Source organism: Zonotrichia leucophrys, chromosome 1 (assembly GCF_028769735.1).
Source record: "Zonotrichia leucophrys gambelii isolate GWCS_2022_RI chromosome 1, RI_Zleu_2.0, whole genome shotgun sequence".
In the NCBI taxonomy this organism is placed as follows: domain Eukaryota; kingdom Metazoa; phylum Chordata; class Aves; order Passeriformes; family Passerellidae; genus Zonotrichia; species Zonotrichia leucophrys.
In genome coordinates this window covers 16,067,228-16,080,889 of record NC_088169.1, presented here as the reverse complement: position 1 = coordinate 16,080,889, position 13,662 = coordinate 16,067,228, and the positions used below count along the sequence as shown (strand labels likewise).

At 44.0% G+C, this 13,662-nt stretch overlaps 1 protein-coding gene across 3 annotated transcripts in view; it reads right to left on the bottom strand.

Moving 5' to 3' along the window:
* Positions 1-13,209, bottom strand: part of SH3KBP1 (SH3 domain containing kinase binding protein 1) — a 212,147-nt gene extending 198,938 nt beyond the window's left edge. Inside the window, exon 1 of one of the 3 annotated variants that reach the window (XM_064707594.1) lies at positions 12,773-13,209. Coding sequence is in view for 2 of the 3 variants with exons in the window: in XM_064707574.1 (XP_064563644.1) it covers positions 12,773-12,776 (4 nt within the window). In the remaining variant the exon portion in view is untranslated. The remainder of the gene's footprint in view (positions 1-12,772) is intronic. The other 2 variants (XM_064707574.1, XM_064707585.1) reach the window with 2 other exon arrangements.
* Positions 13,210-13,662: the final 453 nt, after the last annotated feature.

The window sequence follows — 13,662 nt, the reverse complement described above, 5'->3', positions numbered from 1 at the left end:
AAATGGTGTTACATTAAGTAACCAGACTGAAAAGTGGTGCACAGATACATCCTGTTGAGGTATTCTTGCTTTTGGAAGTGGCAATTTCTGCAAGAGATTGCTGGCAGCAGTAGCCTGATATAGCCAAAATCCTCAGACTATGCTACAGTCTGAGTCTTTTGCTGTGTGATGCCAGCTGCAGACAAACACGGCGTCTTATAACAATTTCAAAGTTATGTTGTTTTCCCTCAGTTTAATGGAATTCTATCATTTTTAAGACAGCAGTTGCAAAATATTTACCCCAGCAGCAACTTTTCTGATTCCACCTGTCAAGTGCTAGGACTACAAGCCAGGGCTGTGTTTTAACTGATGCACAATAAACTGTCACAGAGACGTGTGCTGTGCAACAGCGAGGAGCTGGGCTGGATGGAGAGCAGAAATAATCATCTTTTTTCTTTCTAACCTCTCACATAAACCCAAGCATTTCAAGCTACAAAACTTCACATTCAGAGGAGGGTCAGGCCCAGTATGGAACTTCTCATAATTTCTCATAGTTTCATAATTTATAAGTGAAATTAAAGGACACAGCTATTGTGCAATGGACTATTGGGCATCACAGGAGCTGTAACTTCTGTGTGTGTGTACTGGGGCTCACAGCCCTAAGAACAAGAGCTCAGATGACGGGAAATTTGCATTTCATCACTATGGTCCAAAACAACATCTACATACCAGCATCAAGCCATCTCCACTAAGCCAGCAACCACCAAACTTCCTTGATTATGTGAGCACCAATGGAAGGCAGTGCAGGAATATTTGGAGGAAGGACACATGTTTTAAAGAACACCTTTAAAACCTATCAATATAATATTTTCTTGATGAATAAAGAAATATCATCAAAGTGCTGCTCATGACCCTTAGCATCTTCTCTTTTAACATCAGGTTCTTTTATTCTCCTTAAAACTGTGGTAAGAACAATAGAACTGAAAAAAAAATGCTGTTTTAGAAATTACTGAATATATGAACTCACAAGTTCCAGACAATCCAATAAACTTCACTATTATATCAGATAACATGTGTCAGCTTATGTGCATCAAAAAACTTTCAAATTTCAATTTTAGATTTCAGGATGCAATTCTGGAGTAATATGTTTTTGATGGTATCTTTAATACCTCTGTTTTCTCAGCTCAAATCAGTTTCTGCAGGTAATGTTTTTTGGATGTCACAATAAATGGAATTCACAAAGTAACTTTTTTTCTTTTATGAACAAAAATCCACATCAGAGGCATTAGCTGGTATGTTTTGTTTTAATGGTGCTTTTCAAAATTCCATGTGTCCATGGTAGGCCTGGACAATGAGGCACTTGCATTAACATTTTTTAGTTTATTTTTCTCTTTGAGAAATTCCCTTGATTTTGAACAAGGTAAAGCCTTTCAGAAAGCAGAGACTATGCTGGAAGTAGAAGACACAGCTCTTTGAACAGGTATCTCTGCTAGCAGGTTAAAGGTCTCAAGAAGTTTCTTCCACACTCTCTTTCTTCCAAGGGATCCTCTTTAACTCTTACAATGAGAACAAACCTCCAAAAGGGAGACCCAACACAGAGCTCCTCCTCAGAAGAACAATCCTGAAAGCAAAACCTGATGCAGCCAAAGAAGTACATCTGAAAGTTTATCCCTGGCTTTCATTGTGAGCCAGAACAGCTTGTGACCCGATGATAGCCTTGTTCCAGAAGGGAATCTGAGCCACTCTGTGCTGCCTGAATGGGAATGCTCAGCAGAGCTGCTCACAGAGTGAAAGCACAAACAACAGTCAGCATTTAGACAGAAGAACCCATTGCTGCACTGAGGATGGGGGGAAAAGGGGGAGAAAGCAGCAGGATGGCTTTGTGGAACCCAAGGAAACAAACAGAGGCAATAAACCCTATTGTTTTATAGGCTGTTATTCTTCTGACAGCCTGCTCCTCTCATCCACCCCCAGTAACCAGCACTGGTACTGTCTGGAACAGAACAAAGTGTGTGGCCAGGGAAGTAACAACAGCACAGATTCTCCTCAAGACAGACAGAACTTCCTCAGGTGCTGGCACAGAATCCCTCTACAGCATCCAGGAGGCAGCAGGCAGGATAAACCATGCAACCAAGAGAACTAGAGAGGACAGGAATAAGGTGGTCACTGAATGTTCTCTACCTTGAGCACTTCTTCCAAGGCCAACGAAACAGCTCCACTTTTCCATCTAAGAAACCGTTTCCTGAATTTTATCCCCTTAGTGACCTTCCCTGGTTTGGAGCGGTACAGGTTCTCAGAGTGAAGGAAATTGGAAGCCAAAACTAATTGTAGATTTCAGAGGGTCTGGAGAGGCAAAGAGTGTTTCTTACATCCAGTTTCTCTGCCTACAAGGCTGCATTTACATCGGCTCCTTGTTTTTGGTTCAAGAGAGACACTGACAGACTTGGACAGACAGGAACTGAAATTCTACTTAAAATAGCAACATCCTGCTTTAAAGTTCTCCAAATTAAAAAACAAAAAACATTGGAACTTCACAATTTGCTTTGTGGCTTTGCCAACTTCTACAACCTGTTTTACTCCACATAACATAGGCATCACTCTTCCATCAGAAAATATCAAAAACGTGGCTGGCAAAACACAATGTGCAACACACACCTCAGCATTATTCCAGGGTAGCAATTTCAACTCTGAAAAATCTTTGCAGATTAAAGCAAGAGTCTCTAAAAGACAGTCAGTCCCTTTCCTTCCTGACATCATATTTATGGGATTCCAGCCAAAGCTTTCTTCTGTCCCTAATTTCAAATAAAATACATAAAGGATCAGCTACAATTGTGCTGTATTCTACACCAGATTGCCTTCAGAGTCCTGTATATCTTTGCATCTTAATTTAGGGAATTTTGAGACTCTAAGTGAAGTACATAAGAAAGCTTTCTAAAAAGGGAAGCAGTACATTTGAAAGACAGGTCAAAGAAGGAAAGATGAATTTGAAGGAAGTGCACATGAAAACATGGGATGACAGAGCATCAGGTATGTGAACAGGCAAAAAAAAAAAGGCTGAAGAGCATCTTTCCTGAGAAACAGTTGAGAATCTGTAATGTGGATTTATATTAAAAAGAAAAAAAAGCAAAAACACTCTGACAATCAAAAAGCACCACAACACATGAACCCAAAGCAACAAAACAGCATAACTTACAAAGGGAAAGAAGCATCCATGTACTTCTGTAAGTGATGAGAAGAGGTGCAACTGCTTTCTGACAGAATGAGGTGAAGGAATGAGAAACACACAGGAACAAACAAGAATGTTTTCTCCACAACTGTGAACAAACTATCAAATACACTGCAGAGGAATACATATTAATAGATGTCTCATGACTCCAGAACCAGTGCAGACAATTTTAAACTGTCAGAAGATAGTTCATCATGAACTAGAAGGTATCTTTATCTTAATCTTCCACAAACCACAGCCAGATAATTGAGATGTCAGCTAATCAAAAGCACTATTTATAGGTGCTTCATACACAGAAATGGTGGCCTTTAAAATAAGTAGCATGGTTAATGCAAATCAAAGTGAGCAATTCTGAAGGGCGCTATGAGCTGACAGAACAAAGAGCATTCAAACTGACCTCAGTGGTCAAAGGAAAACTGACAAGTGTATTTCTACTGTTTTCAAATGAAGCTGAATAAAGGTGTTTGATGAATGAAACTAGCAGCAGATACAAGGGGCTTTTGTATTAAGTTTCAAAGAAAATAAAGATCTTTCCCATTTTAAAAGAGATTACTGGATGGAGGAGGAAATAGCAGCTGTCCAGGAAGATGAACATTAAAAACAATCATAACCAAAGATAACAGCAGCAGGAAGATTTCTCTCCCAGTTGAAAGGCTGTTTCTTGCAAAAGAAAGAGCTGATCTTACTTATACAAATTAGCTGGCCGTTCAAGGATAAATCTCTTTACATCACACATTTAGTCAAGCAAGGAAGAAGTCAGAGAAGGATTTTGCTTATTAAGCAAACCTCCCATCAATAAAATAGCAGTTAACTAGCCTGGATGAACCAGACACACAAATCCCTTAATTAACCACATGTTACCTCTATGATGTTGGAGCAGTTCTATACAGAAAGATAAACTTGACCCACTGTGATCTACCAGACTTACAGAGAAAGAAGCAACAAAGAAACAAGCATCTGAGGAGCTGGTCAAATCTATAAACTAACTACTTAAAAGCCAACAAAATCCACAAAATACTCAGGTTTTTGTCACCTGGAAAATTAACTTTGTTGTTCAAGTCACTAACAAAAATAGCTACAAAGAACACATTTCCAACATTAAGGATACAGCAATTACCAATGAATCAAGATTAAAAGTAATCTCGTATCAGACTGAGATTAACAACTGAACTAGTTACATGATCAGCTCAGTTCAGCAAATGGCTAAGAACCTTAAAATGAGATGAAACTTAATTGTTACCATTTTCATTAAACAAATGCAACAAAAGCACAGAAGTGTATCAAACTTCAGATCTACTAAAGAGGTTTAACTGTTTAACTTCAACATCAATATTTAAATCAGAACCAAATCTGGATTTCAAGATTGCATAGCAATGAACCTTTTCTTTCCCATATGCAATCTAAAAATACAGATATAAAAAAGGAAAAGCTTGTAAGCTTTCAAATTGGTGTTCTCCACAACTGTTGGAACCCTGATGTTTCTCTGAAGAAAAATTAAAATCAAATAATAAGGTGTAGCACATGCCATCAAAAAATCTTTAATATTATAATGATTTATAAACTTGTAGACACTTTTTTTACTCTTCTGGAACTAATTTCATTTTTCATTTTATTAATGAGTGAAGTTACAAGAATTTCTTACTACCAGGCCTGCGATTCCTTACTACCATGGTGCAATTTTGTCTTCCCTGCCAGCAGGACCTGCCTGGAAGCACTGCTGCTCACTCTCAGGTGTTCAGGAATTCCCTCTGTCACAAACTGCTGGATTGTGCATTCAAGGCAAGGCTCTCAAGGTTTTCACTCTCTGCACTCATTTCTCCATCCCTTCCTCTCACCCAGCCATTTAAAGGCTGATGGAAACAAAGTCAGGTTCCTCTAGGGTTAGAATTATTTCTTTTTTTTTTTTTAGGAGTTATCTGAGGTATTTTGGCTGCCTTGTGTAAACTTTTGAGGGTTTCTTTAATGTGATCATTAAGCAGAAAAGTTGGATAGCTGTATTCATTAAACTGGCCGTTCTGCAATTTCAATGAAATTGAAATAGTACCAGGCTATTTCATGGGAAATTAAGGTGGTCTTGTCTGGGGTGAAATGCTTTCATAGGATATTTTTCCATAAAGCTGCTGATGACAATAAATAAATGTTCATAAGAAATGAATCACAAAAGAGAAAAGTACTGCAGTAGTCAATCTTCATCAACATTCAAATACTATTTATAAATAAGCACCACCACTCTTCCAAAGTAAGCCACTAATCCCTACATTTGGAAACACAAGGCCAAAGCTAAAACATTTTTTTATAAATGGTCCAAATTTAACAGCAAAGAAGTTTTTTAAACCTTGCCATAGCAAAACCTCTATATAAAGGCATCTTTTCCTGGGCACAGTTTGGAAACTGGTGTGCCCTTTGACAGTGGGAAATAGAGGAGCACTAACAGCTCAATAAGAGCTCAGTGAGACCTCACCAAAAGAACAGCAGGAATGAGAAAAATACTGAAAAATTAAGCTGAGGTCTTGCTGCTTGCCAGTTTTATATCTGTCACAAGGACAGAAAATTTTCAATGCTGCACAAGCCTATCAGGAAAAAAAAAAATCAACTCTGCCAAGTTACCAGAGTATGAAAAATGGGGTTTTTTCCAGTGGTGAGGATGAATCAGCAACCACAGATAGAGAACATGCTTAACTTAAACCTGACATGGAAGTTCTCAAAGAATGCTTTACAATTGGCTCAATAATTAAAAGTTCTTTATGTGTATACTTATATTCTGATGCTGCTGCTACCTTTAATGAAAACATTTATAAATCCAGCTCATGGGGGAAGAGAGGGCTACACACAAAGAGAGCCAGGCTGGCACAAGGAATCCATACAGCACCAGCAGTGGCACTGACCCCCAAGAACTTCTTCCCACAAAACCAACCTAAAACAAGCAAGAAAACACCCTGAAGTGACTTTTGTGTGTATTTGTTTTGAGACCTCATTATCAATAAAAAGCACCAATATGTTGCTTTTTAAGGTAACAAGCAAGTTCCTGGAAATTACAAGTAGAGAACACAACATGTTATGAGTATTCCTGTTTTGCAGGGGTGGTTTTTGTGTTTGCTTGTTTTAGGTGAGTTGGGTTTTTTTTAAATGTAAGTCACAAATTCATTAATACAAATTACCGGTGGGACATAAACCACTTAATTTTTAAATACAATTGGTGTGACCACTGAAAGCTAATAAATATTGATAGATCATTTTGAATGCTTTGGGTTGGGAGGGACCTTTAAAGGTCTAGACCTAGTCTAATTGGGCCTTGACTTGCAACACATGCCATGAATATATATTGACAGTTCCAAAAAGGCATTAGTTCCCCGGGGAGCTGTGCACCAATGCTGACTTTGATCTTCGAATAAATGAATAAACTTACACTTTTTTTTACACTGGTTTTGGTGTGAGCAGGTTTCAATTGTCAGAAGTGATTTAGCTGCACAGAGAGTGAGGTAAAGAGGAACTTTTTCCTTCTGTACAATACTTCTAATGAAATCCAAAGGCAGAGTTCAAAAGACACCTCTTTATACTGACACTACTGATTAATCAGAAGTTAGGGATATTTCTCTTGCATAAATGCTCAGCTTTCTATAATACATTATCTTTGTTGCTAAAGAGAATTTTTTCAGCACAAACATAATTTCTGATCCACAATTCTTCATACCAAATCAGAAGCACGAATTCTCAGCAGCACTGCCACTGTAACACAAACTGCTGTAAGACTGGGAACAAAGACATCCTTTCCCTTTCACTGCTTGTCCTGCAGGATGCTCCATTCTCTAAGGCAAAGTTATGTTAGGAACAAAGCACAGCCAAGACCTTGCAGCAGTCATCTCACCATACAGAATTTATGTGGATTTACCACTGCATTCTCAGGAGTTGCCTTTCTCCTGATGCTTCTCAGTTATCAATAACAAAAAGGAGGGGAAAGACAACTTCATTTGCTAACAAATCCACAACTACTGAACTTCAGTATTTGCATATTCTCTCACACACAGGGACTTCAAGCTTTTATTGTGTTTCCTCTCAGTGTGAAGCAGACTGTCAGCAATTACTTTTACATTAGCTGAATTACTGAATCTTGATACTCACCTCCTCCACCATTCCCCTCCCCCTAATATATTCTTTCATCATTCCTCAGTGTACAGAATGCAGATATGGCCTGCAGCTACTTCCTGCTTTGGCATCAAGGGAAAACATCCGCTCCCTGGCCCAGGATTTTAAAAACCACACAGATAGGAGCCATACAAAACCCATCATCTTTTTTTATAAGCTTGCTCTGTAGCAGCAGGATCAGAGCAAAACAACAGATCCCATCTCTGCAGCTGTTTTCACTCCTTTGATCTCATCAGGGCTAACCTGCTTGCAGCACGTCAGTCAGTGACCTCTAACACATCAGACCTGAAATTTCAGCTGCTCATTTCACATTCCCAAGCTCTCCTTTTTCTCCTCCTAACACACGCAACCCTTGCCCTGTAAGCAGGGAAGGAGCCAATGCATTATCTACAAGGCCAACACTGACCTCCAATACAAATCCTGATATACCACCAGCGTTCTTAAAACACCCTCTAACATCCAGTGGATAACAACTACAAAATAAACAATCTTAATAACACCAGAGATAAATTGTATATATTGTATATTATTGTGTGTTATATTGATAAATTGTATTTATTACATTAGTAACAGTTTAAACAAAAATATGTACGCACTCAGCATTCATATCAAAACAAAACTGCTTCTCAAGGAAGTGTTTTATTACATTACATTGTTATTTTTACATGCTCATTACATTCCCTCCTTAAACCCAGGCAGCCAAAAAAACCCTTTTCTAGCAGCTCTATGGTCATTTTCTACATATGAGTCTTTGATAAGCACAAAACAAGCAGGAATTCTGTTCTTTTAAGGAACCATCCATTTTAGGTATTATGTTTTTTATCACACTTCCTGAGCTAAAAGCAACAGTTAATATAAAAAACCAACTATAATGGAGAGCCTGAGGAAAGAAGAGCTACTGCAAAGGAGCAAGCAGAAGAGATGCCATAATCATGAATTATTTTTATAATCTTTTACACATACACACATGTTTACATATTTTATATTTCTTGATTTCCAACCCCTATCTTGATCCATATAGAAGGCAGCTCTGACAACCTTTTATGACAGGAGTGTCATTATCTCTTGATTTCTAGGAAAAGAAAACTTCACACCAGCTATTTTTAAATGAAACTTTATACAGATTACTGAAAGTATTTTATTACAGTTCATGAAAACTCCACTGGAACTGATATCATAAGCCACTCACAGGCTGTATAATGCCACCAAACCACTGGACATCTGATCCTGAACAGCTACAATGTAGCTGCTTTCTTGTAAGAAACAAACCTCCCAATGACCACAAAAGAATTAAAATCAGTAACACCCCCTATGAGGAGAATAAAGACTTTTTATGAGTTGGGAAGAATTTTTACACAATTTTTTTCCTATAAAGCCACTTTACAGTTGCTTAAAACCTTATTTAAAAAAAGAAATCCAAGTGAAAAAAGTCATGCTAATCATCTTTCTTATTACTTTTCCTTATTCAGCTAAAACTGTTCAACTGCCTTCAAGGATGACTGGAATGGCAAATACTATTTCCATTTTTAAAATCTCACAGCTATTTCACTGAAAGGCTCCAATATCTCCACCATTTTGGAAAGGCAACCACAAGCACACCTACCATCTTCTGTGTTCAACTTCTGCTAAGCTCAGGCCTCAAAAATTCATCATTTTAGATGGGAGAGCAGGGCTGCTGGAGCTCTCCAGCTGCACTCCCCAGGTGTCTCCACGGGGCCAAGCAGGAGTTTAGATGGCACAGCCCTGGTGCTGGGGTCAGCCTGGCCCCTCAGGCAGGAAATGTGCTCAGAGCACTCCCTCTGATGATGCTGTGATAAGAGAGAGGAAGGCAGAGGAAGCAGCAAGTCTGAAATGTGTAAAGAGAAACGGAGGAGGGGGAAAGTTGAGGGCAGGGGATAGAGAAGAATTTAGAAAATGAAAAAAAAAATTAAGAATGGTAAAAACAGAAAAAGGGATTGCAACTAGTACAGAAAAATCCCACTCTCACACAAACGGAATTCTTTTGATTGCATTACCTCTTGGTGCAATATTCCTTTGGTGTGTACAAACCAGCTGCAGTATTCCACAGCAAGCACCTTTCTCAGCCAATTATGTAAAACCACCCAGACAACAGCTGTGTGCCAGGGAAGTAATCTAGCTGCTTCTAAGGGCACAAGACTCTCTGGATCCAAACTCCCAACTGTGGTGGCAGCAGAGGTGATGGATGTGATTTCACTAAACAAAAGCAGCGCTTCCTCTCTTCCCCTTTCCAAACAGCAGAGCTTTAACAATACCTTGAAAAACATTTAGATGAAAAAATATTGATGAAGAAAGTGTTTAAGCATTGTGATAAAGGTTTCATAGCTTCATTGCAATGTTATTATACAGGACCCACAACTCATTTAATGCACTAAACTGGCTGTGCTCTGAACATGAGCAAAGCGTGCACAGCAGAAGAAACAATTTTCCTTCATTTACTGCAAAAGTTGAGAGGCAGAAGAAAGGATTTTCTTTCACAGCAGAAGAAAAGATTTTCCTTCATTCACTGCAGAAGTTGGGAGGTGTGCCTCGACTGACAGAAGGAGCTGCACAGCTGCTTTGTGATGATGGCAGTAAACTCTGCTCTCTAAAATCACACTTCTAATCTTGCATTTTCTAAATTTGACAAGCAGTACATTCCAAACCAGGTTTCCCCATATCTACTTCGTTTTCTGCACCTTCAGCTTCAGGAGCACAGTCTGATTTGTGGACACTCCATGCTCTTGCAGTTGAGACTGAGTTTCCTGACCATACTCGAGTCTAAGTAGTTTCAAAATGAAACAAACCCAAAAGCAACAACAAACAAATAAACAACCCTCTCCCACGCACAAGTCCCCACAAAACACCACATCTTCAGTTCTCAAACATTTAAGGAGGGACCAAGTTTGTTTCACTGCATTCATGATTACCTTCTTACCTTCAAGATCTTTGCTTTATCCCTCCCTTTTTCTGTTGTAGAGAACTAACACCATTATTGCACTCAACTCTCCTGAGAAGTCCATTCCAAGTGCAAATTAATTAATTTTAATGTACTCGGCCTATAATGTCATACAAGAGCTCATTAAACACCAATTACACATAGAATTTCTTGTAAGGTTTGGGGTGTGTGCTGTAAAGAAGCACTGAATCTCAGCATACAGGTATGTATAACATACACCCAATATACACACATGCACAGGGCTGGGCTTAAAACACCCTGCAGTGCCACTGAGAAAATATAAATGGTTAATATAAGAAGGCTTACAAGTAATCTAAAAAAGAAAAAAAAAGTAGGAATCCTGAGTAGGATTTGTAGTACACAAATTCCTAGTAGGAATAGTACACAAAGAATTCACCTATTCTCTTCTGCATCTGAGATACCTTACAAAAATGCTAACTATGTCAAAAATGTGCTTAATAAAACTACTTTCATTTGATATCTCTTATAAAGATTTTACTTTCATACTATGCATATCTTCACCTCCTTGCATAATTTTTCTATTTATTTGCAAACTAAGAATCACTTATCATTTAAAGATATGAACAAATATTAAATCATATCTACCTTCCCTCCACTCCCATTTTGCAAAGCAAAGTATGACTGAACCATGATGATTTGGGAAAGTCATCACTCAAATGAGCTTTAAAGAAACCAGATGTGTAGGATCACTGCCCAGGAGAGAGATGGGTGGGTAAAAAGAAAAAAGATGGCCTTTACTACCAAATTACTGTATTAAAAACCTTCCTAGAGCTCTATCAATGCAAATCACTTTGTTGGTTCTTTATTGCTTTACTTAATCTTTCAAACCATGAAGGCTAATATTTGGACTATGGAGCAAATTGAAATCAGAAAAGCCTTATTGTATCACAATACAAAGTTAGTAAGAAATAAATGCATTGGAAGAGTATAAGAAATCAAAAATTCCTACGACATGCTCTAGTGAGTACAGATGCTGCTCCATTCAGCAGTTACAAACCCTAACTCTCAATACAGCACTATGTTTAAAACCTCCTCTGTTGTGACAGAGGACAGAAGTTGAGGGCTGTGTCAGTGCGCGGCAGAGCAGCCCTGCCGAGCTCCTGCGATGCCCGGGGAGCTGCGGCAGCGGGGGATGCCGGCCCACCCTCGGAGCCCAGCCGGATCAATGGGGCCGAGCGAGCTGCACAGGGATGGGCCCATCTCAGCCACAACGGGAGGGACAACTGAAAGTCCACAGCAAAAAGCTTCTGCTTAATCTGGCAATGTACACAGGTACAGCAGCTGTGCATCGCTCCCATGGCACCCCGCAAAGTAATCTCTCAAAGAACAAAGGGGCGATTTATTTCCCACTATATTCCTAGCGTCCCTGTATTACAACAGGTGAAATGGTGTAAAATGTCCTCCCACATCAAGCATTACATTCAGTCGTTTCGGTGATGCTGCCCTTAGGTTTCCCCACAGTCCGACCGCATTTCCGCCGCCGTGAGCGAGGCGGGCAGCGGGGCCTGGAGACATCCAAGAGCGGCTCTTTCGGAGCACCGTGCGCTGCTGTCTCCAGACACGGCCGGTGTGTGCACCGAGGCTGCCCACCGACACCGCCGCTTCTTTTGTTCCCGCCTATCCGTCATTTTCCGCCGGGCACCGCGCTGGGCAGAGCCGGGGCAGCCGCACTCCCCGTGCGCATCGCTCAGCCCGCGCCTGGCACCGCCGCTGCCGCCGCCTCGCCCGCATGAGGGGACAATTCACCAATTCACGCCATCCTCCGTGCCTGCCCCTGCACAGGTGACGGGCGCTGCCCAGCCCGGCCCGGGCATCTTCTCGGCGCTGCCTCTTCCCGAAGTCCGCGGGTGACACCTCACGGGCAGCGGCAGCCGAACGCCGCCGCCTCCCGCGCCCCGGCTCCGAGGACCCCGGCAGCGGCCCCGGCGCCCGCCCCCGCCCCGCGGGGCAGTGCGGAACCGTGCGGGGCCGTGCAGGACCGTGCGGGGCAGCGACGGGCGGCGCATCCCTCCCCGCCGCAGCCCTCGGAGCGCGACCTGCGCGCCCGGCACGGAGATGCCTCTTCCCTCCGCCCGGCCCGGCCCGGTGCCACCACACCCCAGAGTGCCCGGGGAGGCCGTGCCCAGCGGGCAGGCGGCGAGGCCGGGATGCTCGGCAGGGTTCGTAACCGCGTCAGCCCCGCTAGGGAGCACCCACAGCGGCAGCCCCAAGGGGCACCCGGCCGTCGCCCCGCCGCCGCCACCAACACCGACCTCTCCGCCTGTCACATGAAAACAATTATTGCCTCGGCCGGGGGAGGGGAGGAGAAGTTAAAAGCCGTGAGGCGGAGGAGCGGAGGCCGGTGGCGGCCACCTCCCTCCCGCCGCCCCCAGAGGCACACGCACCCCTCGGAGAGCCGGGAGCCCCAGCTGGCCCCCGGCACCGCCACCTCGGCGGCCTGAACTCACCCATTTATGTCGAGCTGGGCTTCGCCTGGCAGCGACAACAGGCTGAAAGTTTGGGGCGGGTGGCCACGACGAGGAAGGGGGCGAGGGACCGCCCGAGCCGCCGCCGCGCGGAGCGGAGGCGCTGACAGAGCCGCTCCCTCCTCCGGCGGCCACGGCGCTCAGCACCCGCCGCAGCCGGGCTGCATCCTGCGTCCTGCGCCGCGGCTCCCTCGGCGTGTGTGAGGAAAAGGAAATATACAGAAATCAGGCGAGAGAAGGGGCTCAGCCTTCAGCTCCTGCAGCCACCGGGTCCCCGCTGCCGCCGGGAAAAGCAGCCCGGGGCGAAAGCGGCCGGAGGAGCGTGTGCCGCCGAGGCGCGGCAGGGGCGGGCGGCGGGCGCGGGGCGGGAGCGGCTCGGGCTCCAGGCGCGGGCAGGGCAGCGAGAGCCGCGGCTGCCGCTGCTGCTGCCGGGGCGAGCGGCGGCTCCGGCTCCGCGCTGCGGGAAGTGTCGCGAGACTGCGCCAGAGCCGCTGCGCCGCCTCGGGCCGGCGGGAGAGGAGGGCGGGGAGGGCGCAGGAAGCGGAGCCGCGGCGCGGTCCCGGCGGGGGCAGGGGCAGGGGCGGCGGGGAGCGGAGCCGCGGCGGGCAGCGGGGCGGCGCCCTCCCGCTCGGGGCAGGACTCCCCGGGCACAGGGAGGGGACGGCCGCGTCCTCGCTGCGCGCTGGGGGAGGATGCAGAGCGCTCCCGGGCGGCGGGACGGGCTCCGAACCGCGCATCCCGGCCCCGCACACCTGCCCCAGGCAGCCGTGCCCGGCCCTGCCCCCGGGGCGCTGCTTTCTGAGCGACTGCCTGGGAAAGGCAGCGGCAGCGCCGCAGAGCCCCCTCGTCTGTGCCCGGCCCACCTTCCCCGC